Source organism: Quercus lobata, chromosome 1 (genome assembly GCF_001633185.2).
Source record: "Quercus lobata isolate SW786 chromosome 1, ValleyOak3.0 Primary Assembly, whole genome shotgun sequence".
Lineage (NCBI taxonomy): Eukaryota > Viridiplantae > Streptophyta > Magnoliopsida > Fagales > Fagaceae > Quercus > Quercus lobata.
This window is the reverse complement of record NC_044904.1, coordinates 22,741,315-22,759,215: the sequence shown is the minus strand read 5'-3', so window position 1 is coordinate 22,759,215 and position 17,901 is coordinate 22,741,315. Positions and strand designations below refer to the sequence as shown.

Below are 17,901 nucleotides of genomic sequence, written 5' to 3'. Positions count from 1 at the left end.
TTCGTGACCCCGGTTGGGAACTACCATTACAAGGTGATGCCCTTCGGTCTCAAGAACGCTGGGTCAACCTATCAACGCATGATGACTAAAATGTTTGAGCCACAGCTGGGCAGAAGCATTGAAGTTTACATTGATGACATGGTGGTGAAAAGCAAGGTAGTGACTGAACATGTGAAGGACCTCACTAATATCTTCGGGATATTGAGAGAGCATAGGTTGCACCTAAACGCCTCGAAGTGTTCCTTTGGTGTAGGCTCCGGGAAATTCTTGGGGTACATGGTGACCCATAGGGGAATTGAGGTGAACCCAGATTAGATTAGGGCCATTAACGATTTACAAGCGCCTCGAAATCCAAAGGAGGTGCAGAGGTTGACGGGGATGACTGCCGCTTTGAACCGGTTTATCTCCAGGTCGGCTGAGAGGTGTCGTCCTTTTTTCCTTCTGTTACATAAATGGAAGGGATTCGAATGGACCGAGGAGTGCGCCGAGGCGTTCCAGCGGCTGAAGGACTATTTATCTAAACCACCTATCATGTCTAGCCCTGAAGTGGATGAGGTGTTGTATGCCTATCTGGCGGTAGCTCCTCACGCCGTCAGTTTTGTCTTGATGCGAGAAGACAAGGGCGTTCAGAAGCCTGTTTATTATGTGAGTAGATCCCTCCATGAAGTCGAGGTGAGATATCTGTCGTTAGAGAAGGCCATACTGGCAGTCGTCCATGCAAAACGTAAACTTCCGCATTATTTTCAAGCTCACACTGTAGTTGTCTTGACCCAATTACCCCTCAAATCCATAATTAGAAGTGCTGATTATACCGGCAGAATAGCCAAGTGGGGAACGATTCTGGGTGCTTTTGACATCAAATACATGCCTCGCACCTCTGTGAAGGGTCAAGTTCTTGCCGACCTGGTAGCTGAATTCGCTGAGTGCCCTGAGGAGATTAGTAGGAATCGAGATCACATGGATGAGAAAGCGGTTGGCGCAATATCCGCGTCAGGATAGCCGGAGTGGAAGGTATACGTGGATGGGGCTGCCAACCAATGGGGAGCTGGACTGGGATTGGTTTTGATATCCCCCGAAGAGGTCATCATAGAGAAATCATTAAGGCTAGGGTTCTCAGCTACTAACAATGAATCAGAGTACGAAGTTTTGATAATGGGAATGAGCATGGTCCGTAAAATGGGTGGAAAGGCGGTGAAGATGCTCTCGGACTCAAGGCTGGTTGTCGGCCAAGTAACCGGAGAGTTGGAGGCCAGAGACCCAAGGATGCAAGGATACCTGGACCGAGTAAGGCGAATGCGAGCTGAGTTTGAATCTTTTGACGTACTACATATTCCACGAGGGGAGAATACCCATGCTGATTCTTTGGCGACCTTCGCCACTTCCTCAGTACAAAATCTCCCTCGGGTAATTGTCGTCGAAGACTTGTGTACTCCCACCTCACCAGAAAAGGAGGTTCGCCAAATCCGTCAAGTTGGTCCATCGCCAAACTGGATGGACCCTATATTAAAATTTCTCGAAAATGACACATTGCCCGAGGATAAGGTGGAAGCCGAGAAAATACGAAGAAGAGCACCTCGGTACTGGTTATCCGAGGATAAGAAGCTGTACAGACGGTCTTTCTCTGGACCATATTTGCTCTGTGTGCCTCCTGAGACAGCGGAATCAATCCTGGAAGAGTTACATGAGGGCATTTGTGGGAGCCATACTGGAGGGAGGTCTCTATCATACCGAGCACTCACGCAGGGTTATTGGTGGCCAAATATGCATAGAGAGGCACAGGAGTATGTTAAGAAATGTGACCAGTGTCAAAGATACGCCCCGAATATTCACCAGCCAGGAGGAGTCCTTAACCCTCTTTCAAGCCCTTGGCCTTTTGCGCAATGGGGACTGGACATTGTCGGCCCTTTTCCAAAAGCTATAGGAAACAAGAGGTACTTGCTTGTCGGCACGGACTACTTCACTAAATGGGTTAAAGCTGAACCCTTGGCGAACATCCGGGACGTGGATGTGAAGAAGTTTGTCTGGAAGAATATTGTTACGCGATTTGGTATTCCACGAGCTCTTGTTTCGGACAATGGGCTCCAGTTCGATAGCAATGCCTTCAGGGAATACTGTTCAGAGCTGGGAATAAGAAACAGGTATTCCACTCCAGCTTATCCGCAAGGCAATGGGCAGGCTGAAGCTGTTAACAAGGTCATTGTCAATGGGCTCAAAAAGAGACTAGATGATGCGAAAGGAAAGTGGGTGGAAGAGCTACCGCATGTGCTTTGGACGTATCGGACAACACCCTGACGTTCGACGGGAGAAACTCCTTTCTCTATGACCTATGGGGCCGAGGCCGTTATTCCCCTAGAAACAGGATTCCCAACGTTGAGGACCAATGCATTTTCTTCTAGCAATAATGATACAATGTTGAAGCACAATCTAGATCTAATTGAAGAACAAAGGGAGAGCGCAATGGTTCGGCTAGCTTACTACCAGCACAAACTCAAGCGGAGCTACGATAGCAACGTAAGGATGAGGCCGTTAGCCATAGGAGATCTAGTGCTGAGAAAGGTCTTGGGGGCCACTAAGAATCCAAATTGGGGAAAACTGGGACCCAACTGGGAGGGACTATACTGGATTACTTCTGTAGCAGGAATAGGGGCTTACTATCTAGAAGACCTAGATGAAAAACCTGTACTCCATCCTTGGAATGTAAATAATCTCAGAAGGTATTATTACTAATAAATCAGTTTCAATTCAGATATCTTCTTTTAAATTTACGTCGAATATGCATCCTATAAATTTCGCATCCTGTCATATCATACTGAATTGTTGAACAGAAACTGAGTTATGTCAGGTCCACGGATCGCAAACTTAGTGGAAATTAACATCCTATCATACTGAATTGTTGAACAGAAACTGAGTTATGCCAGGTCCACGGATCGCAAACTTAGTGGAAATTAACATCCTATCATACTGAATTGTTGAACAGAAACTGAGTTATGCCAGGTCCACAGATCGCAAACTTAGTGGAAATTAACATCCTATCATACTGAATTGTTGAACAGAAACTGAGTTATGCCAGGTCCACGGATCGCAAACTTAGTGGAAATTAACATCCTATCATACTGAATTGTTGAACAGAAACTGAGTTATGCCAGGTCCACGGATCGCAAACTTAGTGGAAATTAACATCCTATCATTCATGCTGAATTGTTAAACAGAAACTGAGTTATGCTAGGTCCATGGATCGCAAACTTAGTGGAAATCAACATCCTATCATTCATACTGAATTGTTAAACAGAAACTGAGTTATGCCAGGTCCACGGATCGCAAACTTAGTGGAAATTAACATCCTATCATTCATGCTGAATTGTTAAACAGAAGCTAAGTCACGCCAGGTCCTTGGATCGCAAGCTTAGTGGAAATTAACATCCTACCATTCATAATAAATTGTTAAACAGAAATTAGATCATGCCAGGTCCTCAGACCGTAAACTCGATAAAAATTGGCCTGCTAAGTGGTTTATCGAGTTATTAAACGGTAAACAGAGCGGTGATGAATTTTCTAAATCATAAACTTGGTGGAAATAATGCCTTATGGACCTTTATAAAGAAGTCAGAAAGAGAAAGCTTCGAATGCAAGGATGGCGTATAGTGAAAGAAGGTGATTGAGATGGACCCCTTGAAAATTACGGCAACAAAGTAAGTACGGGTGAAGATAATTTAGAGTCATCAGAATGAAAAGAAACTAAATGAGAAAGTACTCCATTACATTTCTAGTTAAAATTACAAAATAATTTCTATATTTTTCTGCTAATTGGTAATGCCCCCAGTTGATTGGACGGTAGAGTCCAACTCTTGTTGAAAATCATGAGAGGTTGCCTCTGATTTGGAAGCAGTAGTGGGTTTATTGGGAGAATTGCGAGACGGAACCTCCTCGATAGGGGGGTTAATAGCTGGGGAAGGGGTATCAGCCTGGTATGATTGAGGAGCCGAGGAGCGTATCGCTTCGGGATAATACACGTTCTCTGGCTTGCGTAGTTCAGATGAGGCTTCAACCCCAGCGCGGTTAAGAGCCTCATTCCAGGTTCTCGCGCAGAAGATGCGGCACACTTCTGGAACCTCGGCTCTTAGGGCTTTCTCAGTTTCAGCTATTCCAAGTTCGTAGCCCTTCTGCTCGGCTTGTTCTTTGAGTTTTTCAGCTTGCTCCCTTAGCTTCTGAGTCTCTTCTAGATGCTTCTTAAGAACAAGAACTTGCTCCTGAGTCTTTTTCAGCTCGGCGTTCGCTTCATGCAGAAGCTTGGTCTGTTCCTCGGCCTGCTTCTGGTAACCTTCTGATGCCAGTTCAGCACTCTTACGAGCTTCTTCTTCGACCTGTAGTTTTTTCCTTGCGATGGTTAAATCCTGTTCGGACCTGGACAAGGTTTGTACAGCCGATGCCCTTCTTTTCCTTTCACCGTCAAGTTGGGTGGAGCAAGCATTGAACATCTCATCGAGCTTGAAAGTATTTTGGATGATCTATAAGAAACGAGGTGGGAATTAGCGTTCTAGTTAATGGGAAACGCCCATTAGTAAGCCACAGTCGCACAATGAAACAGTGTAAAAAAAAAAAATAGTTTCTCACCATGCCCAAGTATCGTTTATTGTCAAGGATGAGTTGGTTCTTCCTCACGTTCTTTATCTCAGCCATATCCTTTGGGAGCAATAAGGCCTCCTCTATGGCCGAGGCTACGTGACACCCAATGCCGCCATTGAAGTCCCTTATAGAGGCATCGTTTCGCAGGGGCTCCCCACCGAGCATAGGAGCTGGCAGCCACGCCGGTGAGTCGGGATGTGGGGAATCAGGTTTCTCTTGACCCCGTGTAGCGGGGTGCCTAGTTTTCTGCTGCTTTACAGCTCGTTGGGCATCCTCCTCTTGAATGGGGCGAGATCTACTTACATCTGCCGCCTCCCTACTCTTCCGTTCTTTGTGCTTTTCTTGCTCGGCAGCATTAATTGGCACTGGTTGCGGAGGTGATTGGGGAGGGTGTCGAGGAGCTGTAGGATGAGACCTGGCTGGAAGAGATGAAACCAAGGATGGTATTGTCTGGGCAGGTGTAGCCTTTCCCTGTTGACCTTCCATTAGCTCCATCAAACTTTTCTGGGGTTTTCTGTGTGCCCCCATCTCGTCAGAACTTTCCTCGGGACTTGTGGGCTGATCGAGAACCTCTAAGTCGTCTGTGGATTCAGACACTGTTACAACGGTTTCCTTATTTTTTCCCTTTTTCCCTTTTCTATTGGTTCCTTTCTTTTTGAGGGAAGATAAGGGTAAAGAGGGCCCAGCCGAGATGCTGGCCACCAAAAGAGGCTTTGTGAGAGGTGTGTGTTTGGGAAGTGGAATACCCTCTGGAACGACGAACCCTTCGTAAGCAACACTGATACGGCGAAGCCGAGGGTTGCGTGCCCTAATCACGTACTTCGGCGCCTGAAAGCCGAAAGAAAGGGGGGTGTAGCCAAGGATTAAATGTGCTGCCCGTAATTGACCATCAGCCTCGTTCACGTATATTTCGGCTCCCAATAATCTGTCTAGGCTCGCTTTATTGACTAATCTGAGATTGGGCTTCGTGTAGCGTTTGTCTGCAAAACCGTTAATTTCAAAGTTAAAATTGTGAGGCCCGAAAATAATGAAAGTTAGTAAAATGTGTTCATGAGTTAAATGGTGTAGGTTTGCAATTTTGCACCCACCTGGTGTTCCTTCTACTGTCGGGCAAGGTAGACCATCGTGCCATTCCCCAGAAAAAATAAGGAAATCCTCTTTTAAATGCTTATTTGAAGTAGGGAGGCATTGAATTAGCCTTACCGCAGGATATCTCGACTTGAGATAATAATCCTGGTCAGCTAAGCGGTGAAGGCTATACACCCAATTCACATCGTGATGGGATAGGTTTAAATCCATTCTCTGATTCAAAGCGTCTATACTACCCAAAATCCTAAACATATTGGGAGCGCATTGGGTGGGGGATAACCTAAAGAAACTAAGATAACCCCTAGTGATACTGCCCATGGGGATGGTCATCCCACCTTCGATAAAGGCGATCATGGGGATAACCACTTCCCCAGTTTGCCTGGCGTCAACCCACTCCCCTTGGGCTGCATACCTCATCCCTACCGTTGGTGGGATATTGTACTTAGAGCGAAAGTTTCTAATACCCTCCTCGGAGTCAACGAGACGCCGAAAGGGATTCCGCTGTTTCCCCATTTTTCTAGAGAGGCTTAGTAGAAAAGAAACTTTTTGGCGAGTGAATAACAATAGCAAAAGCTTTAAGAGGACTTACAGGTTCAAAGGAAGGACCTCGGACAACGTGTGATTATTTATGGTCGCCAGGAGAACAGAGAAGACTGGGAGAAGGCAGATTCAGTTTTATGAGCTCTGGAACTGCATAATCATCAGGGATAAGGTACAGGTTCAATTTGGGAGCACCTTTATAGTCATGTGAAGGTTGTGAGCGGTAAAATTCCCGCTCACAAAATAAGAGAAACCCCCTACCGTTTGATTGAGATCTCGCCGTTGAACGTGGGAGACAAGGGAGTTGTCAGAATTTAATACTACCAAAACCGGGGTGCTGAAGCGTCAGGGGCATGCCCCGAAACGCGCACAGATGCAGGCTTATGACGTCAAAATCCACCTTTTCTCCTGAAGAGTCGAAAAGTAGGATTTTGAGGGGCTATTGTGGGGATCGTTCGATTAATGGGCCCCTAGGGTTCAGGATGGGGTCAGGACTGTTGGGCCAGCGGCCCATCAGAGATCGTATATCCGTCCGAGGATACCCTGGTCCTTGGCATAACTCGTCCGAGGACGATCGTTTCCGAGGACGATCGAGACGTGGGCTCATTACGATCAGAGCTCCGAATTCGGTCATCACAAAGGGTAGAGCAGCCGACTAAAAGTGAAAGAGATAAGGCAAACAAATATCTGAAGCTACAGCTACCTCCGCATTAATGACCTCTCAACCAACTCTCTGGCCGCATTAATGTGGAGGTGATACCTGAACAGTGGAAAGGCAGCCTTACAGCTGCCCATAGGAAGTTCCAGGAGGTGCCAGATGGGACAGAAAGAAATCCTCCGAACCCAACCTACACGTGTGCGGCAAGGATGAAGCGCAAAGGGAAGTATATAAACTAAAAGAAGAACCGGAAACGGGGGATCGAGAAAAGAAAGGAGAAAAAGAGAAGGACGAAGAAACAGAGAAAAACAAGAGAGAAGAAAGTAAGGAAGGAAAGTGAGAGGATTCACAGAAGAAAAATATTTGTGAGACCGACCTTGTACTTGAAACAGGTTTAAGGGAAATCTTGGAGGGAAGTATTATAGTTAACCTAGTTCTTTACACCCACGCTCTAAAAATTGTATTGTCTGGGCCTTTTACGTGGGAACCCAATACTATTAGGTTCGTCACCAAATCGTGTCCTTACAATAGATATGATAGAATTTCAATTTATAATATTCACTCCTTGATAATTAATTAATTATTCTTTATCACCGGTCCAAGACATCAATCTATTTTTTATCTAGATAGGATTCAAACTCTTAATCTCTTATTTAATAATAAGAAAATTTGGAGTAAATTGAAATCCATGTTTTAAACCAAAAATTTCATTGAATATGATCAGAGGGTACAGAAAAATTATTTATTAAAAAAACAATAGCGTACAATTCAACCTTGACAGTACCGATACACGGATAGACAGCAATTATTCGAAAGCACTCAGCGACAACGACGAGCGTTCAAATCCAACTCAACAAAATCGTAAACCAATAGACGATTTACACACCCAAAACATATCCAGCTGATGCATATATCGTCACTTTTTTGTATCACAAAAACAATGCTGCAATGAAAACCGCAACTCCAATGGGCACCAATATTCCATGGGTTGCCAGACTCTCTGCACCAGAATTAACAACCACTGTAGGAGTAGCAGTAGTAGTAGTACTGGTCTTTGGACTGGCTGCTATCGGCGTCTTCTTCGGCTTAGGCTTGATTATAGCCGGGGCGGGAGCCAGTGCTGGAGCTGGTGATGGAACCTTGGAAACAAAAAGGTCAAGAGGAAGAAGCACTTTGTCTACTTGATAAATAGCAAGCTGAAAATTCGAATATAGAGTACCACTCACTGTGGCATTTACAAGGCCAGTCGAAATGTTTACTTGGTTTCCCATACTGGTCACATTAAGTGGGTAATCACCGGGTTTGTTATCTCCTGCTTGTGTTCGCAATGGGTTGCTCACAGTTTGGAAGTTTTGCAAAGTATAATAAGTGGGCAAGATATGAAACTGTACAAGTCGGACCTTTTCTTCGTTATTGAGAGAGTTTAGAGTGCCAGCTTTAAGGCTGGCAAATGCGTTATCGTTTGCAGCAAAAAGGGTGAAACGAATGTTTGAATCGTTGAGCTGCCCTCTGAGTTGATCAGACACTCCAGTGCTCTTTAAGAGGCGGATTAGAATGGTGAACCCACCAATCTTTTGAAGGATTTTAGTGACATCAGGGGGCCCGGGTGGAGCCGGTCCAGCCGGAGCCACAGCAGGCAGCTTTGGGGCCGGAGCTGGCTGGCCTAAAGTGGTGGTAGAGTGGAAGAGTAAAACAAGTAGAAGTGAGAGTGAGAAGAGAGCTTGTTTGGCCATCTTAGTATGTATGTATAGTGAGCTGTGTTTTGTTTCGGGAGTTTGCTAATGCAAGATTGGTACTTGCTGGAGTGTGTTTGATATGTGTTGAAGAGAGGAATTAGAGGCTTTTTATAAAGCCTTGGAGACAATGAAGTTAGGTGAAAGGGTACAATCTTAGTTAAAACTTTAAAGAACTCAAATCTTAGTTACAAAACCTTAGATGTTTGCAGTTCATCTTTCTGTGAGAGATAAGAGGATGAGTGGATAGAATGAGAGAGAGATTTTATTTGCCGTTTGGTTTGCTTGGCAAGTCGGGAAAAACATTGGGGATCCGAAATGTGTTTAGATTTAGAAAGTTGGATATGATTGCTTAGCTTTCTCTTACATGAATCTTAGCTATAAAAGCTTGTTTGCATGCCACAACCCAAAGAAATAACTCGCCTCCCTGGTCTCCTTCCCTACTTCCAATTTTGCAAATCCTTTTCCCAGGTAGGATGTCCTTTCTCCTCTTTCTAACACAGTTTGAGTTCTTAGGAGATGGACAAAGTTGTATTTTCATAAACCAGTTTAAAAAAACAAAAACAACAACTCAGACAGATGATGTTTTAATTGAGACAAAGCTTTAAAAAATAAAAATAGCTTTCCAACTTCATTGGTCTTCTTCTTCAAGACACGGTGAGTAGTCTATGATTATCCTAGGAGTTAAGTTTTTCATACCGTAGCTTTTTATAGTATTTTTGCTAAGGAAGAGATTAAAAAAATTAAATAAATAAAAGAAATCATTTTATTATTTAGGTTTCATTTTTTGTTTCATGTAAAAATATTTTTTCGAATTTTAAGTATCTATTACAACTAAAAATGTTGGTCAACTTGAAAATGTCTTCCACTTGACCATAAAATTTGGGGCATTTTAGGGTATTTTCATTCCCCTCCCCAATGCCCCAAGTTAGTTAACTCACCACCTCACTGCCACTATCCACCAATCGTGGCCCATTATTGTGTCACCACTATAGTTCCACCGTCATCACCATCTCTCTCTCATCATCACCAATCAAGAATCTCAACCCAATCACTCGAAATCAACCTCTTTTGCAACCACCACCACCTCCATCCCCAAATCTCCACCTCCCACCTTCAAACCAACCTTTGTTTTACGATCACCACCACATAGATCTTCATTTCTCAATCCTTTTGATTTGTTCAAGTATATTGAGATTTACAAATATCTTGGATATTTTTTATTGTGTTTTGTATTTGATGAATACTGAATTCTATCCTCAATAAATGGAATTTTTTGTAGATTAAACACATGAAAATGTTTTTTGGGTTGCTAATAAACAGTAAAAAGTATTTTCAACTAAAACATTTTCCGGTACAAAAATATTTCAATAAAATAAAAAATAAATAAATAAAAAAAAAACGTAGCCTAATTTAGTAAAAGGTGAGACAAAAATATCTGTTGTTAATTAACTTGGTTCCATCTATAAACAATCAATAGGGGCAAGTATAGATACAAACACATTTGTATATATACTCAAGTATAGACACATCTCCATATGCATACATGCATATACACACACACACATATATATAGATATATACAAATGGATAAGGTTTCTCTCCAAACTACTTTGGAGAAAAACTCTTCAACTCCTCTTGTATCCTTTTAATAAATGTGAATTTTGAAAATCTAACCGTTTGATGACATGTTCTTTACATTCTTAACATACATGTCAAAAAATTTTCAGATTGGATGTTATTTACTATTCAATCAATAAAATTATTTTTTATGCATAATTTTAAATCACAAAACTGGAAATTTAAACATTTGGTTAATGACATAGCTATTAATTGTTTATCTTCTTTAAATTTTGCAAGTATGGGATATATAAAAAGAACATGCAATCAAACAATTAGATTTTCAAAATTTATATCCAATAAAAAGATATAAGAAAAGTTTGAAACATTTTCCTATATAATTACATTTATTTATAAGTGTATACTTATATGTATACCTGCACAAACATATTTATATAATTATTCTCAGGATTGTTATGATCTAACTAATGCAGGAATGTTCCAATGTTCACCAAGAATCTAACAAGAATGTTGTCACGCCCCCAACTCAACGAATGAGCTAGGCATGCGACAACGATTGCATACCTATAGAACTTTGTCTTCCAGGTGCGCAAGGCTCCCACTAAATTCAATAATTATTCTCTAATTGGGATTTGATAACAAATAAAATTTTAATTTAATATTCTCTCATAAACAATAAAATAGTTGAGGTGATCTCCAATAAATCAATAGTCAAAAGAAAATTTCTAGAAAATTACAACTAACTGAAAAGCTCACAAATTTCAAATCTTCCAACACTAAGTATATATTGTTGTCAAATCCTAATACTCTTTTCATTCCCACCACCTCAACGATAGCCCAAACTTTCTACTATTCAAAATTTGAAACAAAGAAAGAAGGGATAAGCTCAACAATTCAATAAGTAACCAAAATTCTAACTATGTAGATTAAGCATATATACGAGTAAAATAAATAAAGTATTCAAATAACAAAACTCATGGGCTTATAAATTGTGTCTCAATTAAATTGGAAAAGTAAGATATAATTTTCAATGAATTCCAAACATCAAAATTTTCATTGGACTTAAAGCAATGCATAGATTTAATCCAATTTCACATACTTAACAATCTTTATGAATATGGTCACATTATATCCTTGTGATTAAGCCAAGAACCATACATATAAGTCGGTGGTAAACCCAAAAGAAACAAGTTATTATGCCAATCTATACCCTAATGTTGATGTAACTTAAATATGGACTTTTTCTATAGCCACAACAAAATCTCATTACATTATCACAACAAATTGTGGTGTGGGAATACCATAAGTCAAAATGAATAAAGACTAAAGTACATTTTTTGCCCTAAAGTTTTGGTGCTTGTTTTCATTTTTGTCAAAATTATCATGTTGGCTCTTCAAGTTTGATTTTGTTTTCATATTGGCACTGTCGTTCATTTCCACTAGCAATCTGGTGATATTTGACATTAAATGGGTGACATGCCTTAATTAACTGTATTTTTCTAGACACTTGACAGTCATATTTATAAAAGAAATAGATCATATGGGTGACATGTCTTAATGAATGGCACTTATCTAGCACTTTAGGGATAGATTACAAACAAAATAAGACTTATATTGGTGATGTGTATTAGTGGATGGCATTTATTTGACACTTATGAACAAATTACAATAGAGGTGGCAAGGTCAATATGAAAATAGAATCAAACATAAACAGCCAAAATGAAACTTCTGAAACATAAAGGCCAGAAGTGTATTCTAGTCTTTATTTATTTTGAATTAATGTAAGTTAACACCACAGCTTGTGAAAATGTACTGAGATTTTGTTTTGGCCATAAAATAATTCCACAAAATTACATCAACATTAGCATTTTACCAAGTTTGCTTAAGTACTGTGGTAATTGTGGATTACTAAAAATAATAAACATATTGTAAATTGATGAAAATTTCTATTACAAAATAGTATTCACTTTTGTTAGATATGTGCAGTTAGTTTTAGTGAGCTTGCTTTAGTGATTTTTTCTGGTTTCTAGGATTTTAGGAGATGACTATATGAGATTCTAAATTTGAACATCAAACATGATTTCATTAATAGGACAGTCACAATCCTCAACTACCTGGAATTTCCAATTTACGAAAAAAAAAAAAAAAAAAAAAAAAAAGACAAACAAAAAAATCTTTCGAGTTATGAGAATTTACCAAAGGCACATTTTTCTCATATATAGTTCAACAAATAATAACTACAAGCTAGTTACGCTCCGATAGCTAGGAATGATTAATCTCTTGATGTCTACTAGATAAAATATGCATAGTGTATATATATATATCAAATCAGATTCTTTAGGAAAATTATTGTTTCTTGATCCTTTGATGTACACACAATGTTTACACTTTCACACAATATATTCTTCTTTTTCCTAAATATCCACATTTAATTAACACATAATTACACATGATGTGTATGAAAAAATGTACAAAGAGAGTGTGAGATACAATCAAAACCCTATTCTTTATGCACTCTCAATTTAGGACCAAATCATCAAATGGTTATTTCTAAAGCTCCATGTTCGAAAATGATTGACTTATATAATTTTGAAATTTGTCCGCATCATCGAACAACCTTTTTCTCATATGCTTACAAACCATACTATAGGAATATTACAAATTTTACATAATGCTTACAAAATTGGTGTCACAAATCATAAAAATAAAAGATAAAAAAAAGTAATTCTAAAATTCATTAATTAGGCTATTAAAGTCCATCAATTATATTCATTATCGCATCATTTTGTAAACCTTTTGTATTAATTTTAACATTTTTATTTCTCTTAAACAATACATCATTAAGAGCACTCTACTTGACTCTCGGCTTTCCAATTAATGCACGTGTCTTATAGAGCTAGTCTCATTCTTGATCTAGATCTTTATCCTAAAATTATATAATTTAAAAGGTAAAGTTGAATATTAAATTAAGGACAAAGTTTAGTTACGAAATTTGTTGTAATCTAAGGTTACAACCTTATTCAATATCTTTTTATTGGAGATGAATTTTAACTAATCAACCATTGGATTACATTTTCTTCTTATATCTTTCGTACTTGTAAAATTTTAAAAAAATTAAAGATCAATAGTTATGTCATCAATAAATTGTTTAAATTACAAATTTTTGTAATTTAAAATTATGCATAAAATATAATTTTATGAATCATACAGTAAATAATATCCGATTGACACAAAATTTGACATATGTATTAAAAGTATAAAGAATATGCAATTCAATTGTTTGATTTTCAAAATATATAGTAATGTTAATGATATTGAGTAAGGTGATAGTCTTAGGTTACAACAAATTTTGTAGCTAAACTTTGTCCTTAAATTAATATGATTCGGTTTGCTTTTTACACCTCAATTAAGATGATTACAAATATCCATATTTTTCTTTTATGCTTCACTTTTGGAAATTAGGGCAAATAACTCTTCTTTTTTTTATGACAAAATTTAACTACAAAATTGATTGTAGCCTTAGGCTACAACCTTATTCAATAAAATAAACATTACTACATATTTTGAAAATCTAATCGTTGAATTACATGTTCTTTACGCTCTCAATACACATGTCAAATTTATGTCAATCAGATATTATTTACTATATGATCTATAAGTTTATATTTTATGCATAATTTTAAATTATAAAAACTTGCAATTTAAACAATTTATTGATTATTTAGCTATTGATCTTGCAAGCATAAAGGATATAAGAAGAAGATGTAATCCAATGGTTTGTTAAAATTCACCTCCAATAAAAAGATATTGAGTAAGATTGTAACTTTATGCTACAACCAATTTTGTAACTAAATTTTGTCCTTTTTTTTTTCATTACATTTCAATTTTGGAAGTTGTGACCATTGACAGAGCTAGGAGCTCCATTGCACATCTTTCATGTCACAATACCTCTCTCACATTTTAGGCCATAACAAGAATATATATTATTAAAACTATCATAATAATTAATTAGTACGTCACTAAAAACAATAAGAATCATTATATATAGACTTAATTTTACCCTTATATATAGATAAATTTTTAGCTTTCTCTTAGAATATTATACAAAATTCTTAATTAGAGAGACAACTTGAAATGAGAAGATACAGAAAAAAGTATTTATTAAGGGGAAAATAAAAAGCATACAATCAACCTTAATAGTATACAAGCACTCGGTGACAATGATCAGGGTTCAAACCAACTCAGCAAAATCATAAAGTAGTAGATAATTTATACCCCAAAACATATCCAGCTGATGCATATATCGTCCCCTTTTTGGTATCACAAAGAGAATGTTGCGATTAAAACCGCAACTCCAAGCGACACCAATATTCCATGGGTTGCGAGACTCACTGCACCAGAATTAACCACTGTAGGAGTTGCAGTAGTACTCGTCTCTGGACTGGCTGCTGCCGTAGTCTTCTTTGGCTTGGGCTTGGTTGGGGCTGGTGCTGGAGCTGGTGATGGAGGCTTTGCAACAAAAAGGTCAAGAGGAAGAAGAACTTTGTCTACTTGATATATAGCAAGTTGAAAATTCGAATAAAGAGTACCACTCACTGAAGCATTGACAAGGCCAGTCGAAATGATTACTTGGCTTCCAACACTGGTCACATTTAGTGGGTAATCACCAGGTTTGTTATCTCCCGCTTGTGTTCGTACTGGGTTGCTCACAGTTTGGAAGTTTTCCAAAGTATAATAAGTCGGCAAGATATGAAACTGTATAAGCCTGACCTTTTCTTCGTTATTAAGAGAGTTTAGAGTGCCAGCTTTGAGGTTGGAAAATGCGTTATCGTTTGGAGCAAAAAGAGTGAAACGAATGCTTGAATCGTTGAGCTGCCCTCTGAGTTGGTCAGCCACTCCGGTGCTCTTTAAGAGGCGGATTAGGATCGTGAACCCTCCGACTTTTTGGAGGATTTTGGTGACGTCAGGGGGGCCGGGTGGGGCCGGAGCATTGGCAGGTGCAGCTGGAGCCACTGCAGGCAGCGTCGGGGCCTGAGCTGGCTGGCCTGAAGTTGTGGTGCAGTGGAAGAGAAAAACAAGTAGAAGTGAAAGGGAGAGAACTTGTTTGGCCATCTTTATATGTATGGTGTGGGCTGTGTTTTGTCTGGGAAATTTGCTGATGCCAAGAGTGGTACTTGCTGAGTGTGTTTGATATGTGTTGATCGAGGTGAGGAAGTGGCTTTTTATATAGGCTTGGAGACAATGAATTTAGGTGAAAGAGTACAATCTTACTTAAAAGAACTTAATCTTAGTTGCAAAACCTTAGATGGTAGCAGTTAATCTTTCTGTGAGAGGCGAAGCATAAGTGGATAGGATGAGAGAGAGGTTTTATTTGCCGTTTTAGCTAACTAGTTTGCTTGGGAAATCAGGAAAAACATAGGGCATCCGAAATGTGTTTGGTTTTAGAAAGATGTGTATGATTGCTTAGCTTTTTCTCTTACGATGAATCTTACTTAGCTAAGCTCATTTGCATGCCACATCCTTAAGAAAAAAGCTTAAGGTTGAGACAAAGCTTTTAAAAAACTAAGATAAAGGTATTTACATCAATCAATACCTAATCATTGAAACATTTTATTGTAAGCCGCAAATATAATCATCGAAGAAAGAGGTGTTTACATCAATCAATTCCTATTCGAAAACTCGAACTCTCCAAGAACACTCACATAACCCAAAATGCATCATAAGCACTTCAGTTACTATGAAAGTCTCTAAAAAAATACTAAAATTAGTTATCCTAGACTCTAAATATTAATTTACACTTTTTTATGTACGCTTCTTATATAGAATGTCCACATTTTCATATTAGATGTTCACTGTGTATTTTAGGAATGTTCACATTTAACACATAATTACATATGATATGTATAAACAATGTATAAAAAGAGTGTAAGACAATTTGTATACACTATGCACTCTCATCTTAAGACAAAATCATTGTTTGGTTCTTTTTAGTGCTCCATGTTTAAAAATGTCGAATTATATCATTATTTTGTTTGCATAATCACACAACCTTCACACAAACCGTAATATAAATACTATAAATTTTTGTTATATAAAACTTATGAATTGATATGTTATCAAACACAAAAAATAATTAAAATATTAATTAATTAGATTATTAAAGTCCATCAATCATACTTATTACCACATCAGTTTGTAAATATTTTATAGTAAAATTTGTATAAATTTAATATTTTCCTTTTTTTTTCTTAAATAGTGCATCATGCACAGCACTCAACAGCACACAGCTTAACAATGCATGTTTTGTCTAGTGCAAATCTCATTCTTGATCCAAGATTTTTTTTTTTTTTTTTAAATTAATAGTACAATAGGATAAAAGGGATTTGAACCCTAAATATTTCTATTAGAAACATCAAAAAATGTTAGTTTAGCTACATATAAAGCTCTTGGCAATCCAAGATCTTTATCCTACAATTACATAATTCAAAACAGAATGACTGAATATTAAAATAAAATAGAACAAGATTAATGTGGTTTGGTTCACTCATGACTCCTCAATTAAGTTGAGATTTTCTTTTCTTTTCTTTTCTTTTCTTTTTCTTTTACACTTCCCTTTAGGAGATTAACAAAGAATAGCTCCTACTGATTTCCCACCCCTACCCCCTTCTCCCGTTTACATATATTTGTGACTATTGGTGGAGCCCCACCACATATCTTTCATGTCACAATACCTCTTTCCCATTTCAGGCCACAGCAAGAATTAATAAGTTTCTACCCGAATTGCTTTCATTATTTTACCTAAATTTTTTTTTTTTTATCCCCTTATTTCTGAATTTTGATGATATATTTTGTTCAAGGAAAAAAAAAAAAAAAAAAAAAAAACCTTAAATCTCATTCAGATTTTATTCCATTCAAGATAATTTTTTAATATATTTATACTAAATACTTGTTTTTTTAAAATCTAATCTTATTAAGTATAACAATTATCAGCAAGAAACAGGATTTTTTTTTAATCCTTATTATAATTAATATAACTTTTAAAATTTAGGTAATGCCAATGAGAACCAAAACATTCTTTAAAAGAAAAGATGTTTACAATTTAGAAAGCAATACACCTTTTGATTATAATGCTTAAACTTCAATTCCCAAATATATCTTTTCTAATCTCCAAGGATGAAGTTTTGGTGCAAATAATTTTACTACGGTCTATATTAAAGGAAAATTATTGAGAATTTCATTTTAGGCCTTGTATTTGATTGTTTAAGTTATCTAAAAGCGCTTAAACCATAATTTTAACAAAGAATGCTTAGATTTTGTATTTATGTTTCCTTTTGTACCTACCAACCGAGTACCTCCATATAACAATTTATCAAAGATTACTTTAAGCTTATGTGAGAGCCACCTGATCATTCTTCCATAAAAATCAATGAAGCATTTGATAGGAGTCTGTTTTATTCATTATCAAAAATAGAGTACCAAATTGGCAAAAATAAAAATTGAGGGGAATTTAACTATGATGATCTCAAGTTTAGAGGCTCTTGGTGCATTTTACCCCTTTTGTTATGTCTCTTGGTTTATAAAATACTTCTTATATATCAAAGCTATGTTTACTTTTCATATATCACTATATATATACGCGCAAAAATAATAATAATAATAATAATAATCATCATCACG

The 17,901-nt window shown here is 37.7% G+C and overlaps 2 protein-coding genes across 2 annotated transcripts; both read right to left on the bottom strand.

Annotated features, from left to right (window-relative positions):
- Window positions 1-7,627: 7,627 nt before the first annotated feature.
- LOC115988126 (fasciclin-like arabinogalactan protein 12) lies at window positions 7,628-8,709 on the bottom strand. The gene has a single exon (XM_031111801.1). The coding sequence runs from the start codon at window positions 8,641-8,643 to the stop codon at window positions 7,840-7,842; it is 804 nt and encodes a 267-aa protein (XP_030967661.1). The 5' UTR covers window positions 8,644-8,709; the 3' UTR covers window positions 7,628-7,839.
- Window positions 8,710-14,367: 5,658 nt separating this feature from the next.
- LOC115988040 (fasciclin-like arabinogalactan protein 12) lies at window positions 14,368-15,402 on the bottom strand. Its single transcript, XM_031111702.1, has one exon. The coding sequence runs from the start codon at window positions 15,334-15,336 to the stop codon at window positions 14,545-14,547; it is 792 nt and encodes a 263-aa protein (XP_030967562.1). The 5' UTR covers window positions 15,337-15,402; the 3' UTR covers window positions 14,368-14,544.
- Window positions 15,403-17,901: the final 2,499 nt, after the last annotated feature.